Source organism: Eucalyptus grandis, chromosome 4 (assembly GCF_016545825.1).
Source record: "Eucalyptus grandis isolate ANBG69807.140 chromosome 4, ASM1654582v1, whole genome shotgun sequence".
Taxonomy (NCBI): Eukaryota; Viridiplantae; Streptophyta; class Magnoliopsida; order Myrtales; family Myrtaceae; genus Eucalyptus; species Eucalyptus grandis.
The window spans coordinates 27,226,022-27,245,432 of record NC_052615.1 but is presented as its reverse complement, the minus strand read 5'-3'; the positions used below and the strand labels follow the sequence as shown (position 1 = coordinate 27,245,432).

General features: G+C 40.0%; 3 protein-coding genes and 1 non-coding gene across 4 annotated transcripts; 2 read left to right on the top strand and 2 right to left on the bottom strand.

The window, feature by feature from the left end:
- Positions 1-764: 764 nt before the first annotated feature.
- Positions 765-15,684, bottom strand: LOC120292989 (mitochondrial import inner membrane translocase subunit Tim13-like). Its single transcript, XM_039311688.1, has 3 exons — positions 15,669-15,684; positions 3,562-3,696; positions 765-1,125 (listed from the first exon to the last, which is right to left on the bottom strand). The coding sequence occupies exons 2-3, from the start codon at positions 3,676-3,678 to the stop codon at positions 976-978; spliced, it is 267 nt and encodes an 88-aa protein (XP_039167622.1). The 5' UTR covers positions 3,679-3,696; positions 15,669-15,684; the 3' UTR covers positions 765-975.
- Positions 2,575-2,649, bottom strand: LOC120293040. Its single transcript, XR_005550699.1, has one exon. It is a non-coding gene; the product is annotated as a small nucleolar RNA R160 (small nucleolar RNA).
- LOC120292596 (B3 domain-containing protein Os03g0120900-like) lies at positions 12,658-14,053 on the top strand (the record flags this gene model as incomplete). Its single annotated transcript, XM_039310865.1, has 1 exon — positions 12,658-14,053. A coding segment is annotated over exon 1 (750 nt), but the record flags the coding sequence as incomplete, so codon positions are not given.
- LOC120292988 (B3 domain-containing transcription factor NGA1-like) lies at positions 14,057-15,216 on the top strand. Its single transcript, XM_039311687.1, has one exon. The coding sequence runs from the start codon at positions 14,068-14,070 to the stop codon at positions 14,623-14,625; it is 558 nt and encodes a 185-aa protein (XP_039167621.1). The 5' UTR covers positions 14,057-14,067; the 3' UTR covers positions 14,626-15,216.
- Positions 15,685-19,411: the final 3,727 nt, after the last annotated feature.

Here is a 19,411-nt window from a genome sequence, read left to right as displayed (position 1 = left end):
ATGGTAGGTTTCTAACAGTATAGGCATCTTCTCCCGAGGAATAGTTTGAATACCTGATATGGGGGGCTCCCAAAGACCCCAGCAGCTCCAAAAACCAGTGGGACATGCAGCGGAAAACCTCAAAAGGCGGTTCTGAAAATGCCCTTCTACAATGGAAATCTTGAGTATCCACTGGAGCAATCACCCAACCGATGTTCATGTCAATCAGGTAGGAGAGCAGATCTAAGATTCAGCTGCGTGCAGCTAGACAAGAATAAAGGAAAACCCTTCAAATCTTTCGAGGCGGAGGACAATCTCGCTGCAAAGGAGCTGGCCTTGCGATAATGACTATAAAGCGCAGTTTAGGTGCATTATCCAGTTTAAGGTATACTGACTCACAAATTGGCCCAGTGCACAATACAAGTCAGGTGCAGATTAGTGGAAAGAGGGGGTGTTTGGAATTTGAGTAAATTGACCTGCACATCGAAGAAATGGAGGGAATGCAAATCACTAGAAGGAAAGGCTCGTTGGTTCTCAATCAAGCTCTTAACTGCTCAAGGACTACAAATCAGCCTAAGACGAAAGAGGGATCACTTCTCTATGAAAGCCAGAAGAAAGAGTGCGGCAAAACAGGTTCAAAGGAACTTTCGCCACCAGCTTAGATGCATTGACCGAAGCAGTGTTTTCACTGCTTTTTGTGTATTCAGTTCATAATCTAGCACTAGCTCCGATGAGGTTCCATTGAAGACGACCAAATGACAATGAACATCAACCAGCACCGACGCTTAGGCTTCAAGATTTTGATTTCATAAATAATAGATGAAACTACAGACTGCGCTTCACTCATGGGTGAGAATTAAAAAGTAAGAATCTAAGTCATCTAAACGAGAAATGTTCCGGTAAATCGGAAATCCAATATCAGAAAATGCCTGCACCATATGACTTGGTGATAGAACAGCCTCAGCATTCTTCAAGAATGAATTCTGTAGCAAAATTTCAACGAGAAGCACTGAACATAGCTCTGCTAATGATACCAGTGGCCTCAATATAGCGTTCCACACACCTAGAAATGCAACTACTTTCGCTTCCACTCAAACTTGATCCCGGCTTAGTAATGCATTTTTCAAAGCACTTTCCACGAACAGTCTGCACAAAAACATGAAAGCAAAAAATGTAAATCATGAGAAGAACACAAAGCAGAGATACAATTGCAATAGCAAAATTGGTGGCAACATATACAAGCACTAGGACAAAGTCACACACATTCAAGTACTAATTCATCACACATGAAGCTTCCATTATGACCAATAGAAACTCACATCCACTGATCAACTCAATATTTCAAACAAGAACCACGCATCGGTCTGACATGTTCTCACCACCAGTAAATCATGAGCATTCTAAGATGGAACTTTTGAGTGCATGGCACTTTATATGTTACATGTTCTATCTGCCTCCTTCCCCAAGTTAAAGATTCTTTGATGGTCAATTCTTAAAACAAGTACATCATAAGACCATGATTTTCCTTCTTTCGATGTTTAGAATTTAAATCATTCTTCCTCCATAAGTGAGGTCCATCCACTTTTAGGTTCATCCTATCGTTGGAAATATTCTTCCTACTACCATTTGCGTGAACCAAGTGCCAAGAGACAGAATGCAACTTTTTTAGGAGTAGAGAGTGTTTGGTATTTAGGTTCATCCTATCATTGGAAATATTCTTCCTATTACCATTTGCGTGAACCAAGTGCCAAGAGACAGAATGCAACTTTTTAGGAGTAGAGAGTGTTTGGCTTTTAGGTTCATCCTATCATTGGAAATATTCTTCCTATTACCATTTGCGTGAACCAAGTGCCAAGAGACAGAATGCAACTTTTTTAGTAGTAGAGTGTTTGGTGTAACTTCTTTGTAGTAAGTACAGATGTGCTTCAACTTATATGAACTGTTTAACAACACCCTGCAGCTACAGTGTTAACACAACTATTTTTTAGAATGCACTAGTCCTGTTTCAAGGTGCTATAATTTAAGAAATGTGTTTCCAAACACTCAGTACTGCAATGATTACAGCCACACCAAACTAATCTAAGTGCACACTTGATTTCAAAACACATTCAAATATGTAATTCCTCAACAAAGCACAATACCCCTGCTGAACTTGCACTACGCTCCTCCAGTGCAAGTCCTGAAGAAGATAATCCCAAGCTAGTTCTAGGAACTTCAATTACTTTATATAATCATGACAATATATGGACATGTAACTAATTCAAATGTAAAACATTTTCCTAAAAAGGTAATTCACACTTGAAAACAACAACTAAATGTTGTAAAAGTAACCGTTTGACTAAATTTCAAAACAACCAGAGCATACCGACATCTACACTGTGAACACATAGAAATAAAACCAAATAAGATTCAACAGCCTTGGAGGATTAGACATTCCACCAGTTATACAGAGTTTAAGGAAATTTAGTGTGGATTTCAATCCATCTGATCTTAACATGAACTATAGATCTGAGAGTGTAGCTGAATAAACCCGTTGGTACCATGCACACAAAAGTCACAAGCTCTTACAGAAACATGAGCAAATGGGGTAGCCAGAGCACACAGAGAACTCTGAAGACCATATGTGTGTATTCCACATAAAATTCAGATTCAGAAGCTCGTCATCTTGACTTCGATTCCATTTACCCAGCCATGTCTAGAGAGCATATGAAGGAAGAGACAATAAAGTTCTGAAAAATCCCTTTTCAAAACAACTACGTAACTCTGCTCGAGCTAAGCAACTAACAGCAGAAACTACATTCTGTCCGCAATGTCCACTGGACTCCAAGCATTACCAAGCATAGACAGGTTAAGGCCAACCACCCACAACACAGCAGTAAGTACAGAACAGTATGCACGCACCCGTGGGTGGGTAATCGACAGTTAAAGCGGCAGAGATAAAAGCCAACAATGAGGCTCCGCCTGTATCTTACAAAAAATGAAACAGAAGAAAAATATTTTTACCGTTCAATTGTTTAGACACAAATTGTTGCCAACATTGAAAACACATTTCTTTGACTAACTATTTTAAGCGATACGAGCGTTAATTCTTAAGAAAATATTTTTCAAACCATTCATTTTCCGCGAAACAAGCTGAGCCCGAGACCTAACAAAACCAGGCAATCAAAGGGCAATTACGATAACTTTCAAATTCACACCTCTTCCTCTATCTTTACTTTGCAACCAAGCACCTTATTTTCTCTGGGGGGTGCAAGTTTAACAAACTCCAAAGGAAATTACACAGACGTGTTACATCGATATCCGCCAAGCGAAGCTCGATTGAGACAATGGGATCAAACGTTCGAACGGAGTCCTCCCGTCACCGGGATGGAAATCTCGAGATACAAAAACCCAGCTCCTTCACCGACAAACCGAAGCTATAGGTAAACCAATATGCGGACGATGGAATGAAGCGAACGAACGCATGCAGAGACAAGTACTCATGAAGTACATCGAGCGACATCATAGCAACTAGAGCGCAAAGGAATTCAACCCCAGGGGGAACAAAAATCAACGCCAATTAGTGCACACAAAGAGATCGACCTCAAGGAACTCCTCGGCGTAAGCTTGCGCGAGCTGGGTCTTGAGCTGGTCCATGAAGTCTTCCGTCGAGAATTGGGAAGACGAGGAGCCGCTGGAGGGCGACGAAAACGAGTCCATCTCTCTCTCTCTCTCTCTCTTCAGCTGGTTTGCAAAGGAAGAAACTTGGAAAACCTACAGGACCCACTGATAAACCCTAATAATTTCCCACGGCACAGCGGGTTGCGGGTCGGTGTCGGAAACGGGCCGGTCAATCCACCCGACCCAGTTGGACTTTTTGATTTGGGCCTGTGGATCAATAGACGGGCCTAAAACAAGTCTATTGATCCACAGGCCTGGGCTAGGACTGCCCATTGACCCGAAAAACTTCACTAATTTTCTTCCGAGAAAAGTGATCCTGAGTTTCTATGGGATAGGGTCCAAAAGGAAGCAGCTCGGCGAGGCCCGTCCATCGCGCTTCGATTTCCGGTGTGTACGGGACGGAGCGGCCTCGTCATAGTCAAGGTCGTGATCGGCGGCTCTACGTGTGAAAGCATATTCGAGCTATGCTCCAAATCGAGTTAATCATTTTCCACACGATAAAATCGTATCACTCGACAGCTTTTACTTTATAAGTCGGAATGGTGATAAACGTTTACATTCATGTATGGTTCGGCACGTCTGAGTAAATTTATAAGTTTGACTTTAACCTAAAGACAGAAAGGAGCGAATGCCGCAAATGGGCGATCAAGGATACCTTTCATGTCCTAAAAGCTTCAATCGCCCGACCCAGCAACCACGTCCATTGCCGAAACAAATGAAAGGATCCGAGGGTTAGGTATCCTTCCAACTCACTTCCCTTTGGGGGGTGCAAACCAGCATGTGCCTCTTTGACTGTTCATTTCTCTCAAACTATTCATCAACCTCTCTTTTTCTCCTTTTTATTCTCTCTCCTCTTTTTTATATTTTCTCTTAGGCACCCAAACCTAGGCTAAAACTCAGATGCGAACGAAAGCGACGTGTGTGCAGCCACGAAACGCATAAGGAGAAACCCAAACCAAAACAAAAGGAAGCTGATTATAAAAATGTACTCAGACCGATAACATGGGAAAATTAACCACACCCATCAATACAATTTAATAAAGGAAAAGAGACAAAAGGAGGAAGAGAGAGAGAGAGAGAGTCGTGGGGATAGTGGTCCTGATGGAGTGAAGAGGATTGCCTTTTGGATGGGAATGGGTCGAGAGGGAGAGGAGCGTGTGGTCCTGTGTCTAATACTAATAGCTACCCACGAGCTACTATTAAACACAAGCATCATCGATGCATCATCTCTCCATGGCAAACTCCACCCTCTTTTCTCTATTCTATTTCCCTCCTTCTTTTTGGCTTTGTTCGTTCTCCCCCGCTCTTTTTACCTCGAAAGTCCTAAGCTAACGACAAAAGCTAGAGTAATCTATCCTCTGTGGCCGGCGGTGTAACTTGTAACGCACGTGGAGCGACGTCAATACCGCGCAAGAAGTCGCGGGGCTAGAGTCGCGACGAGAGAAATCGATCTCCCTTCCTCCCCTCCTCCCCTTTCACAACTCTCGAAAGGGAAGTGAATTATACCATGGTCGGCGAAGGACTCGATAGGTGTGATTTCAACTTGCTGTGAAATGCTGACCGAAATAGCAACTAACATGAGCAAAATGCAAAGAATTTGTGGGTTTTTTTGGGGGGGGCCAAAGAGCCAAAGATAATGAGAAAAGAGAGATGAATGGAGTTGGCCTCTAGAGATAGGGAGGGGTTAACCCTAGGTAATTGGCTAAGCTGCCTAAATAAGAGGAAGCAATCACTGCTTGGGTCGGCTTACTTGATTGGACTTATTCTATGTTGAAGTTAACTAAGAGCCTATTTGACACCGTCCATGTACAGCTATGCGATCCACCAGCTAATTTTGATAGTAAAAAAATACCCATTTGGGGTGATTTTGGTATCTAGTCAATTCAATTATTACCTCAGTGGCTTCATCCCTAATCGGACCAAAGAATTAAATAGTAGATAAAACGGAACTTAAGTATATAAGGATATTCTTACACTGTCTTCCTTGTATAGCTAGAGCAAATCTAATATAGACCAACGAACCATCCAATGAATCGATTTATATAAAACTCGCCACACTTGCACACATGCATGTTGAGATTCTCCCTGTCGTCATCTTGGTTTTATAATAGTGGGGGAAAAGGGAGAGAATATAATAGCAGGCTAATCTAATTTGGAGCTTCGGGTATTGCTTAGCAACATGGTAGTTACTTGAGTAATTATTGAAGGTACGTATTAGAAAATGGGGTGAAAGAAGTTGGATGCCCTAGATAAAAAATTGAGTTGATGCCCAAAAGAAAAAAAAAAAAAAGATTGACAAATGCGTGGGAAAAATGAGGGGAAAAGAAAGAATTAAGCTTCTCATCTCTCTTTAACGTGAATAAGCAATATTAGTATTCCCTAAATAAAAGGAGAAAAATTGACAAAAAAATTGTAAAATAGCTCCCCCTAACTTCTTCTCTTTTTTTTTTGTGATTTTACCCCAAATGAAGCTTTTATATGAAATTATGAGAGAGAATTACCCCAGGAGAGAAGGGGGTGTTATAGAGTAGGTGTACATTGTGACAATAGGTGTTGAATTATTCCCAATAATTCATATTAATACAATGTACCGTACTAGTTAATACACATGCATAGGGATTCACTTTCTATTATTAACCAAGTGGGCTACATAATTTATGAGGAGCATTTAAGCCTTATAATTACTACCTAGATATGAAAAAGGGACGGCGGAAATTAAAGGTCGGTTTTAATTTCAGGGACTAGTAGGACAGCCCTCAATTTTTTTTTCTAAAAAAAAGGTCAATTAATTATTCAAATAGTGTCTAACAATTTCTCTATAGGTATTAGTAATAATTATGATTGCCTTGTAGGCCAAAGATGGCCTAAGGGTAGCTTCCTAATAGAGAACGACATATGGGGGCTGATTAGATTTGTAAAGGAGACTTTGTTCATGTACCGGAAATTTAAAAAAAAAAAAAAGTATTGAGACACTAACTAGCAAAAACAACCAACTCTTATGTGCATATTGAATATTGAATTGGAGTTCACTTCAGATAATAAACTTCCAAAAATAACTCAACTGTCCATAAGTAAGCATAACAAATATGACAAATTTTAATTTTCAAACCAAATTGATCAGCTTTCCTTAATTCTTGCACCTCATTGGCTCAATCAACTAATATGAAATATAAATGCTCGTTTTGAATAGTTAGACGGATCACTTAACTATCATATATGCGGATTAATCAACTCATGATTTCCTTGAATTTGATCAGATTATGCTTTAGAACAATTAGTAAAAGTTGGGAGAGCAAGAAATTTAAACTCGAGATTTTTAAATTGGTTCTAAAACCTTATATTTTGAAGAAAAACGTGCAGGCCATACCCTTATTTTTAAAGACAATGTAGGGAATCATATTCATTGCAGTGACCAGGCACGTGTACTCAAAATCGAATGCCTTTGCAGGTGCAAAGTCTGAGAAACCATGCGCATTGGAAGGCTCAATTCAAGTGGGGGCATCCCAGAGAGCGCAAGTTGTTCGGAAATTAGGGCCACCTTGCCTCTCGTCTCTTCCATAGTCAGAAGGCTCATAATTAGGATTATAAATTCTTAATTATGTTTACCCATGGACGATTCCCTTTGCTTGATTACTTCGATAAATTCAAACGTCACTGGCATCAGGAGAGGTGACGAGAGCAGCACTGCTCTACTCGAGATTGGTAATTAAGAACGATATATTAATCTTAAAATCAGCATTTATTTGCGCAACTATATTTGTTAAAGAAATTAGGGGTCTAAAATGGCCTTTGCTTAATCTTGAGAAATTGTCATTTTTGGGGAAGGGAACTGATTTGAATTGTCTTCGCTGCGGTACATGTGCGTTGTGGGTAGGAGAAGCCGTTCGTGTTGTCGCCTTCTTATGTTATCATTTCTTAGGAAATATCAAGTGTATAGCCTTGGTCGAGTGGAAGATTTGAGAAGTGAACATTGCGAATTCAGTCTAAGTCCAAGGCTCAACCTCCATGGCCGTCGAGACCTCTAGATTAGGAGGGTGACTGCTCCTCTTGATAGCTGCCAAGCTCGACTACATCTGAAGGTTAGGGCAACGGGACGACAGGCGGCTCCGTACTTTTGTATCAGTTTATGTTAGGGCTTCCATTGTGGGTGAGTTTAGAATAGTGAGTGGAGAAATCTTGAGAGAAAATGACAATGTGAACCATGTGCATAAGTCGAAAATAACTAATGCCCGACATGATTAACTTGAAGATTTCTTACACAATTGAGAATGCAAATTGTAGATTTTAAGAGTTGGGAGCTAAAATTAGTTTTGATGTGAAAATTTGAAAAAAAAAAACAGAAATTTAAAAATTTGCTAAGTTCATCAATATGACAATTAATGGAAGCTTTATGACATGCGCTTTTTAATCCGCCTAAGTAAATGACGACTTTAAAAGAGCTGGTGATTGATAGTCGTTGGATATGATCCACCTAAACGACTTTAAGATAGCTAGTGATTGACAACAGCTACCAACTGCCAAAAAGTCTGATTTAATTTAATTAACATCAATTTGTATTCATTGAAATTTCCATGTGAAACCAATGTGCAGCCTATTGCTCCCTTGTTCTCAGCTTAGATATGTCCAATTGCTTCAAGCTAAAAGCTCAACTTCGGTCACCAGGTCCAAGAAGACTAGAGAAAGTTAGATCGGAAGCACGTGCCAATCTACGCAGCTTCTTCCACGATGCATGGTGAAATTTTAAGTGTAAATGGCAAATGAAGGATATAAAGAACCATAATAATCCATAATTTTAAGATCACGACCTATATATATGGCACGAATATTGACCTTAGCATGTACAAACATATGTGATTCATGTTACTCATGCTAATATCACTCTGCGAAATGTCAAGGAAGAGAGATTGGGCTGTCTCTTCATTGTGGGAGCATATATGACAAGGAGAATATAAGGGCCGTACAGTTTGGATGGAATTAAAATGGATATATTATATAGTCAGTGCACATAAGAAAACATTAAATGTGAGGAGACCTCTCCATCATGCGACTTCATAAGTTAGGTGATCATCATAAACTATTCGACCTCCCTTTTGAGTTCAACCCCTTAGGAAAGCAGGCGCCTGTGTTGCTACATATCAAATTAATTTCAAACTTTCCCCAAAGTTGAGGCACGCATTTGGGAATATAGCATCTTGTGACTTCTAATTGATTGGCCACCCATTCTTGTCAGTTCCATGTTTGATTTGGGACTCTGGGTTGATTGGACTGACTGGATCCAATCAAGGTTCACTCATTTAATTTATATATATGGCCTTATTGACATTGCGAAGCTGCGGCGGGCCTCTTTATTAGTGTACTTTAATCCAAATGGAAATTGAGTACCAGCTTCAAAGGATATAGTTCTTATATGGGAAGTTAAACATACTTTCAAGAAAAATGAAATTGCCCAAAATTGAGTGGGTGGGCACCAAAGTGGACTGATGAAAGAGTCTTTTGGTCAACGCAAAGAGTTTGTTAATCAAGACTTGCCTGATATCGATTTAGCCCACGTTCAGATACATTAGTGAAAATAGAGCCTCGGGTTGAACAAAGGGAGACTTTTGTAATGGTGATAACGTGGGGATATTGCAAGTGATTATATGCTTGGAGAGACGAAAAAGAGTTGAAGATAATTGAATTACTGTTTGATGGGACCCTGACAGAATTGGGCTTGGAAATTTGGGGGAAGTCTGGTTGGTCGAACATCTTCTTCTAATGACATCGTACCTGCTCGTTAAATATTATACTCTTTTGTCCCGATCATGTGGCTAGGTGAGACTGCAATATTGCCGCCGGCATCCTAAGATCCACGATACAAAATTGCATCAAGTCACATGGGAATATGATTTTATTTGTAGCGATGGACTTTTCTGAAATGAATAACATGATGGGTGTATTTTCGTCCTACTCAAATAAGATCTATCAATCAGTTTCGATTGATCAAAAGAAAGCAGGATGTACCTTAGCTCTTTTTTCTTACGTGACAAATTTGATAATAGATTCACTGACTACTCGGAATTCATCCTAAATAAAGTAACGTGAAACTCGGATTCCACAACAGCTGTTCTCCTCCTAGGGTTAGCACGGTTAGTTGGAGTGTTGGCAAATTTCAAGGTAGGAAATTAGAGATCGCCTCTTAATTCCATCATGCAAGCTCTTCCGAATCAAGGTTACCTATAGAAATCAAAGGCTCGACTTGAACGGTTGATGGCACTTATAGAGTCTACAAATTTATAGATTGTCGAGTGTCTATACCTTTACCCTTGAATTAGAGAAAAATTACAGTCTGTCGCACGAGAGTAAAGCTCCCGCTCAAGCCGAAAATAATAGTGTTTTTTTCACCGAACCCTATTTGGCTTAGGGTAAATGCTACCAGATTATATAGGGGCATCAGAAAATGAGCACCACTCAACCATTATTTTGGGTAGGAGCACTCTTGGGATGGGACTAAACGGTCTCAAAGGTCTTTGGTAATTAATCAATAGAAGTATAGCTTTGGCTGCATTTGCGGCTTCCTAAGCTATAATTCGTAGAATCCCTAATAAGACGCCTAATTCAGTGGGAACTTTTGATAGTTTAGGGGGCCTTGGCATTATGAATGACTCCTGTTCCACTTAATTTCCTTAAAGAGAAGTAACTCAATAATTTATATAAAGAATCATCTGCGATTATAGTCGTTGTACAAAGTAATCAGTATGTACATTACCCTTTGTTACCCTCACAAATAATTGACATTAGCTTACTTTCCACAAGTCATCAATGTTCTTTGAATATAAAATTAGAGAAACATTTATTTTAATTGAGTTAGTCAAATTCATTTATTTAGAAACATTTCCATCTGTAGTCAACCACGACTTCAAAAGTTTGTGGGTAACATCGCAATGCAAAAGGAAGGAAGAAAAAAAAGACCATGGTACTTTTTCATGTTTTTGTAGAGATTAAGACCCAGATCTACATTTTAGGATTAATTTACTCTCTCTAAATAGTTGGCACATTAGTAACCTAATAATTGAAGGCCCAAATTTGGCAAGAGCGATCACTCATTTATTCTGATAATTTACCAATATGCACACCTTGAATAGACCGCAACCCCATATTGTCACACATAGACGCGATCAATTTTAGTATAACTAGAATTACTCAAAATTCTTTTACCATGAAGCAAAGACATACAACATACGAGGCACACAGAAGAATTTGGAAGGGAATACGTACCACTAGTCATATATCTAGATTAGGGTTCGTGACAAGAATTATTTTCGCACGAATTGAGCACAAGTGATGATGTTGAGGGAAAATCAAACAAGATACATCGTGCTTTTTGAAGAGCAAAACCCTAAGTTATCTTACCCAATGGTTCAACTTTTGAGACCGCTATTGATTAGCAGAAATGTGAATGTGTGCTAAATGGAAAGGGGAAATTTTTTCAAAAAATCATCCTCAATCCCTATACTCAGGCAACTTAAGAATTTCCAAAAATGTACAATTTATACCATGGAGTCTAGCTCTCTAATGGAAATATGATAAAAACCTACGAAAACTAGAGGGTACATAATATAGTTTTCTTCTCGAGTAATTCTAGCATACGCTGGAGGAGTCAAAAAAATTTTTTACACAAGCGGTGTTATCAACCTTTAACTTGAGGGTTTAAGCAACCATTTTGTGACAAATCCCCAAATCAAAGGTGATTGAGACCAATCTTACCAGAAAAAAAAAAAAAAAGGTGATTGAGACCATTTATGTAAAATTTTCTTTACATTAGTGGTGTATGACCTGATTTTCCTGCTCCTTACGTTCAAGCACATGGCATATATGGTCTTGAAATGACAATTTGCAAGGATTTGAAACTAAACAGTACAAAAGTGCAGCTAAGGGAAAAGTTAATGATGATTTTTCTACCCAAGCCAAATAAAGAGATGAACAATTTCTTCATTCTTCTTCTTTTTATTATATCGTACGGTATCTAAACTTTTGACTCTAACAGTCTTCACATAAATTGCACGTTAATTACACAGCGCATAGCAAATGAATTCCTCCCTTAAAAAAAAGAAAAAAAAAAAGCATTCCGTCCATTGAAATGCACTAAAATTTAATCAACAGTAAATTGTCAGTACGGCACAATATGTCACAGGTACCACAACCCCTCTTGTCCTAAACGCCAGACGTTTTTCTAAAATGTTCTCATACATTCCGAAGCATATCCTTTCAATCTATGGAAAACTTCAGGGGAAAAGAAAAAGAAAAAGAAAGAGCAGAACATTAATTCCAGTCTGATTTAGTGAGACCTTGTTTGCATCCGCAATTAGGCGGGTACATACTGTCCATGCTCTAGCTCAACAAGAATTAAATTCTAGTGAGCAGTGATTGGTATTTTTCAACTGGCTCGCCTCCTATATAGGGGGTGACTAGAAGTACAATATGGGCTCTGGTGTTCATATGACAGCATACTTCTGAATCTGCAGGGGACCTTAGGCTTTACAATCCAATTCATTCCTATCTGCTTCGTCACACACACACCCCCACAAGGGCAGAGAAATGGGGGTAAAAAAGGAAAAAGAAGAAAGAAGAAAATGGTCCTGCCTAAAATTCAAGAAAATAGAAAGTCAAAACCCTAACAGTACACCCCCAGTTAGATAACCAGAATTAGTACAACCAATTATTTATGGCAAATTATTGCACTGTTTTTAAATATCCAAGCCAAATGCAAAAGGAGATTAGAAAAAAAAAACTGAAGGGGGAAGGAGGAGAAATATATAAAAAGAATGCCTAAAACAAGTCCAAATTGAGCAAAAGCTATCAATTAGAAGCCAATGCTCTCCAAAACAGCTGGCCCTTATAACAAAATCAAAACTCGGACAACAAAAAACAAAGTAATGATTAAGATGAACATAAATAAGTGTATAGATGTACACTTTAGGCACACCCTCCTTCAAGATGATGACAGGGACAAGCTCACATGAACCCAACCAGATAATACAGAGGTCCCTACGTATAATCCCTCTCCCTCTCCCCCTCTCCCTCTCCCTCTCCCTCTCCCTCTCTAAAAGCATGAGAAAGAAATTAACCAAGAAAGGAGGAGGAGGAGAACAAATTTGCCTAACTTGAGAAGCTTCCAGGGACGCACCTCCTGTGATCTAATCACAACCATATAATTCCCCTCCTCTCTCTCTCTCTCTCTCTCTTTGAGGGTGTGTGTGTGTGTCTAATCCATCCTTTCTCACACTAACCCTACTTTTCCAAGAGGTCAACAGCGCTGAGAGCAACTTCAACAGTGGCTCTGTGCGTGCGTGCGAGTGAGTGTTCGAGACGTCCATATTAGATGTGCCGATTGGTTTCCTGTTCGAGTTCTCTCGTGGGTCAAACCAGAAACCGCGGAGCGTCACTGTTACAAGAATTTTGAAGCTCCCATCTCTTTCTTGGAAGCTCTCAGTCCTCTCCCCAACACCCACCCAGATTTTTTTTCTTCTTTCTCCCCAGAATCTTTTACCCTAGAAGAAGAACCACAAAGGTGGGGTCTTCGGTCAATTTGGCCCGTCTTCTTGAATTGGGTTTCGGTCTGGTTCGCCTCAGATCCAGAACCGGAAGATCGATTTGATTTTTGGAGAAGAAAGAGAGAGTGGGGGGCATGGATTTTAGAGAGGCTTTTGTCGAGTTCGAAGAAGCCCAGGTTGTCAAAGGTAAGCAAAACCCTTTCTCTTACTCGTCCTCCTCGTCTTCACCCTCTTCTTCCACTTCTCATCACCAACACACGAGGGGCCTCTTTCCTGTTGGCAACGTCAGTAATGGCCAGTGGGACACCCCGATGGGATCTTGGTTAGCCCACGGATTCGACCGCGAAGCCGACGGCCGCTCGAAGCCCGAGCTCATGGACGTATCGCCGCCTCGAGATGACGAGCATTCGCGTCCCGCCGCTCCTGCACCGCCGATTGAGAGGGAGCACATGTTTGACAAGGTCGTCACGCCGAGCGACGTTGGGAAGCTCAATCGCCTCGTCATCCCGAAGCAGCACGCTGAGAAGTACTTCCCGCTCGATTCCTCGACTAACGAGAAGGGCTTGCTCCTGAACTTTGAGGACCGCAACGGGAAGCCATGGCGGTTCCGGTACTCCTACTGGAACAGCAGCCAGAGCTATGTGATGACCAAAGGGTGGAGCCGATTCGTGAAGGAGAAGAAGCTGGACGCCGGGGACATCGTCTCGTTCCAGCGCGGCGTCGGCGAGTTCGGCAAGGACCGTCTCTTCATCGACTGGAGGCGGCGGCCCGACGCCCCAGACCCGCCCCCGATGGCCGCCTTCCAACTCCCAGGCCACTTCTCATTCCATCATCGGGGCTCCGCGACAGCAGTCCCTTGGGGCCCTCTGCTATTGCGGCCCGGGCAGCTGCAGGTGCAATGCACATGTCCGCGAGGGACCACTCACAAGCGTCGCACCTGGGTCCATACCGGAACAGTTACGGAGGTGGCAGTGGTTGTAGTTATGGTTATGGTTGTGGGAATGTGGTGAGCTTGAACGCTTGTCCAAATTCGTCGTCGGTGTATTACCAGCTCAGATCGAGCATCGGTGCAGGCATAGCCCCAAGGCAAGTGTCCGCTGGGATGGTGCAGGTTCCTCAAGGTGCGGGAGGCGGTGGTGCCGGGGGGAACGAGCCGGTAGTATTCGACTCGGTGCCCGTGGTCCATGGGAAAGTTGCAGCCAAGAGGCTGAGGCTGTTCGGAGTGAACATGGAGTGCCCGATTTCTGAGTCCGATGACGAGTGCGACATACTGTCCTCAACCTCTATATCACATGCTTCAATCTCATCGCAAGCCCACCAAATGTCCTCCTCTTCTTCACAGCAGCCTCCTCTCCAATTGAGGCTGTACAACGGTACGCCGTTGCCGACCATCCAGGCGGAGTTCTTAAACAAGGGAAAGGCTTCGGTCTCGTCATCCCTGGACTTGGATATTTGAGAGAAGACGACCCAAAAAGAGTTGGCACTACATTGATTGGTTTTGGTTTATGTCGTCAACTCATACGATTAACCAGGACCATAATTTTGCCAGAATGTCTTGCTCATTATCTACTGCAATTCTTGCATTTGTGGAATAATTGGAGGGCTTAGGCAATGAAGGGCAAGAATCAAGAATTGCCCCAAAATGGCAGTATGTTTTGTATGGTTTTGACGTGTGAAACAGAAAGGGGGCATTTGAGAGAATCTGGGGTTTCCCGTGAAGAAATCGTTAGAAACGTCATCAAAGGAGACAGAGAGGAGATCCAGAGCTGTGCAGCCATCATTTTCAAGAATTACATATGGAACAGTTCTCTCTTTTATAGAAAGAAAAACATTTTGCTTTGTGTATAAAGTACATATATGATATTCATGATCAACTCATTATAGATAGAGTCTAATATGGAGAGACATCTGATAGATCCCATCAATCACAGCCCAAGATTTCACGTCCCTTTTGTTTTCCTTTTTACTTTCCCGTCTTCTATTAGGACCTGGTTTCTCCAATGTGTATTCATCCACTGAATCAGCTCTTTATGATCGATCTTTATTCTCTCTCTCTCTCTCTCTCTCTCTCTACCGCATTTCACTTTCTCTATCTCTGCACTGTTTCCAAGTGAATAATAACAACTTTTCCTGATTCCTGGGTTCAAGGGTCACAGTGCCTAGTTTACCTGAATGCCATTTAAGTCTCGTTCCTCTCTTTCTTTCTCTCATTTGTTTCTTTCTCCTTGGTGTTTTTTTCCCCTTTCTTTTTCTTTCGTTTTCTTTTCTGGGTTTTTGGACTTTTGGGGTCTGTGTGTGTGTTTTAACCACTGTGTAGGTTGTTGATCTTGTCGCTGCTTCGTTGGGCACGCCTGCAGGTAGTTCAGAGAAAGTATTGCAGAGAGCTTTAAAAGGTATGATTTATCTTTAATCTCTCTCTCACCTCTCTTCGTAGCCGCTTCCTTTTCTGCCTTCAACGTCTGCTCTCTTTCTTGCTCTTTTCGTGCAAAGGATTTCCACCTCTCTCTCTCTCTCTCTCTCTCTCTCTCTCTCTCGCCTGCTAAACCTTTGAGGTTTATTAATTGCTTGAATGTCCAACTTGCCAACTCTTCTACATTTGCGCTTTTCCCTTGGTATTCCCCCTTTTCTAACTTTAAGTAACTATCAAGAGATTCAAACTTAACGACATTGTTGACACATCAACGTTTTTAGCTTCAAGGGCAAAATTAGGGGTCCGTAAACTCTACAAATAGAGATTTCAGGGAGGCATAACGTAACATGCCGATCGCATGCTTTATTTGATTGTTTTGATTGCTTCTTTTCATTCCAACGTATGCAATGTTCTACATCGATTGATGCCATGCTAATCATCATCATATCATTTATTTGTGGGCGAATAAACCTTCTTTTGATAAATAAATAAGGGCCGCAAACCATGCTATTTCTTACTCAGCAAGATGTCAAAGTAATGCTCTTCAGTGATGTTTCTACTTCTCCTTGATGGCCACTTTATAAGCCTTCATTAGCTGCTTTATTCCTAAGCTTTCCACTGAAGTCGTGTCCCATCTTTACCCTGAATACTGCAATTAGTTAGGTAGTCCGATTTCAATCGAATAAGCAAAACATGCTTGAATTTGATGGTCTCCATTTGTTTATGGCGAGTGATTAGTGCGATTGATTTGAGACCTCAATCATTTGATTTAGATAACATTGATTCAAATTCCAGCTAAATATCAAGATTTCCATGCAAGCACATTCATTTTATTAATCCATGAAGTGACTAGGTGTTTTCTATTTTAATTCTTGAATTAATTTTGGCTTCGCTCCTTGAAGTTGTTACCCAGTATTCCACCATATTCTCTATAATGAAAGGAAGTGAAATAAGATTTTTATACGTTATTAAGGCGAAGTTAGCATTTTTCTTTTGGCCACTGGTAAAGTTAAGAGTTTGCTTTTACAACTTCAGGAGGGAAAGCTCTATGTATCTACCATGTTTAAATGAGAAAACAGAAATATGTACTATTTCATCACATAAGATTCATTGCCTAGCAAATGAACTAAAATTGCAATAAGCAGTACAAAAAAATCACGAAACTTTGAAAATTAAGGAAGCTACTATCTCTCTTAAAAGGAAAAAATAGAAGAGAGAGAGAGAGAGAGAGAGAGAGAGAGAGAGAGAGAGAGAAGTCTAAATTCCGTGTAAATCCATCGCCAATAAAAGTTGGAAACTCAATTGGTAGCCTCATCTCTCATCTACATTTCACTTTATTTTATCACCATCAAATGATTATCATCGAAATGATATGTTTCTTGAGCCACGCCTTGAATATTGCCCGTCATCTCAAGCCTTTCCAACATCGATGTGATTTTCTCTACCATAGAACAGATGGTTTACTCTATATATATTCCCCACTCCGTAGTCATTTATCTAAGCCTTATGAGAATCCGGGTAGTACCATTTTGTTGCTTAACGTTGTCTTTTGCTATTGCATACTATTTAATCTTGAGATAACCTCAAGTGGATCATCTTTGGTGCATATGCATGCAATCTTTGGCTGAAATTTTTTAAGTCCTGATAGCGGAGAGACCATGATACCGGCAAGCTGGTCGTATGATCCATATACAACTAGCTAGAATTTCTAGAAATTTTAGACTCCAAGATCATGTTTATCTATATATAATCCATCTGTATGTTCAGATTATAATGTGAATCACAAAATGTTTAACGGACAAGCCTGATTAAAGCGCAAAACGAACATAAAAGTTAATCAAGAACATAGTGCACATTCATGTACGTGAGTGTCTTTATGCATTAGAAATGCGTCTCTCAGTTGCACTCTGTTTAAAGGTTGGCCAAACAAGAGAATCTGTAATTCTCCTAAAAGCACGCTGCAAATTTTTCATCATAACATAGCTTGCTTGCGTATATTTCAGGGCTGCATGTTATTTTCCTTGAATTGAAGCAATCCAAAAGAAATTTATAGAAGCCTGTTCATGGCAGCTTGTTTCTGCTGATCGTTGAGAAATAAACTTTGCGTATGCACAAGTGGGTGTGTATGTGTGTATTACTAGCTAAGGGACGTGGACATGTATTCCTCATTGATAATTATCAGCAAATAATAGAGTAATTAATTCCCAGAGTTGTTTCCTAATCATCTGTTCCTCAGTTGGTAAACCATTGACTGATCTAGCTAGGTTATGCGTCTATTTTGCCCATGTAACATTTCCTCTTTCTGTCAATTGCCTCAGTCATTGTTTTGACATCGGTGCAACGTAATTAAGTTAGGTTGTGAGTATGAACCGGGGACCCATATCAACTATAGTGGTTTGTCTCTTCTCTAATAATTGATGACTTGCATATCTTGGTTAGATGATGAAAGTGATAGCACCAGAGCTGATCTAATCATGGAGATGTAATAAGGCAAACATTCTCTCCCGGAACCGCTTGTCCTTTGTTCCTCATATCTTCTGAAGATCATCAGTTTTCCTATTATGTACTTTGCTTAATTGGACTGGATTAGGAAGGTGTCATTACTTTCTTGAGGTATTGAATAAAAATTAAGAGAAAGATGAAACTGGTTTTTTTCGTTATGTTACTTCGTATTGCATATTTACTTTTGCTACGCAATGAACTTGTGCAATTTTGACTTCAAGATAACCACTCACGGCCTAAACAAGAAATATTCATCATTCATTTTTTTTTTCATGAGAGCAGAAATTCTATATTTTACTCAAGGAATGGTTTAATATTTAAATATTTTAACACTTTCCCTCATATTGATTTTTGACCTAAGACTCATGCGCGGAAATATGCAAAATTTGAATTCATAGTCTCCTGCTCTCGTACCATGAGATTTTAAAAACATGAATTTGTAAATGAATGTGTTGATTAATATTTAAATATTCCAATACCAATCATATATTAATGGTTGGCTAACAGGCCAAACTTTCGATTTTGATGAGATTGACTTCTTACTAAAATCACAGGTACATACCGAAGTCATGTCTATCGATGCCATTCTCTATGTATGGAGTCTTTCAATACATGCATCGTCCTATGGGGTTGAATTGATGCTTCACATAACCTTTTTACTTAGGTAAAAAGGGAAAAGAAGAACTCAGACTATATATCCATTCATAAGTTGCTCAAAGTATCAATTAGAGTAAAAGTTACTTCGAAATTAATTCAAGATCTGCAAAAAGGTCAAATCATATGATGTGGTCATTTAGGTTTGCCAATGCTAGTTGCATGGTCAAATCATATTCGATGTGGCCTTGTAGGTTTGCCAATGCTACTTGCATCATACTGTGTGACTTAATTACTCGATTTTATGGCTAAGCATGTCCAGGTTAAGTTTCATTACAATCACTCCATCAACAGGTCAACTTATGTACTCATGGAAAATGAGCTTTACTGCTGATGGGTTTACATCTTTTAATCGATTTTAATAAGTTCATACAGATTTAATTCAGTTAAGTACGTTTACATGCTATTCCTATTTATAAGATACTTTTATACACATCTATTACATTAGACACATTATTTTCATAATTAAAGTGTAAGAAAAAAATTTCTTAAATGTGTTATACAGGCTGGATTGTGTCATGATTGGTTTGAAAGATGTAAAGTGATTAACAAATATGTCATCGACTTTTATGAAAAAAATTTTGCTTGTATATATGTCTGAGATGATAAAGTTACGACACTCAAAATACATAAATAGTCATTCCTCTACAAATTGGATTATGAATGTAGCATAGTT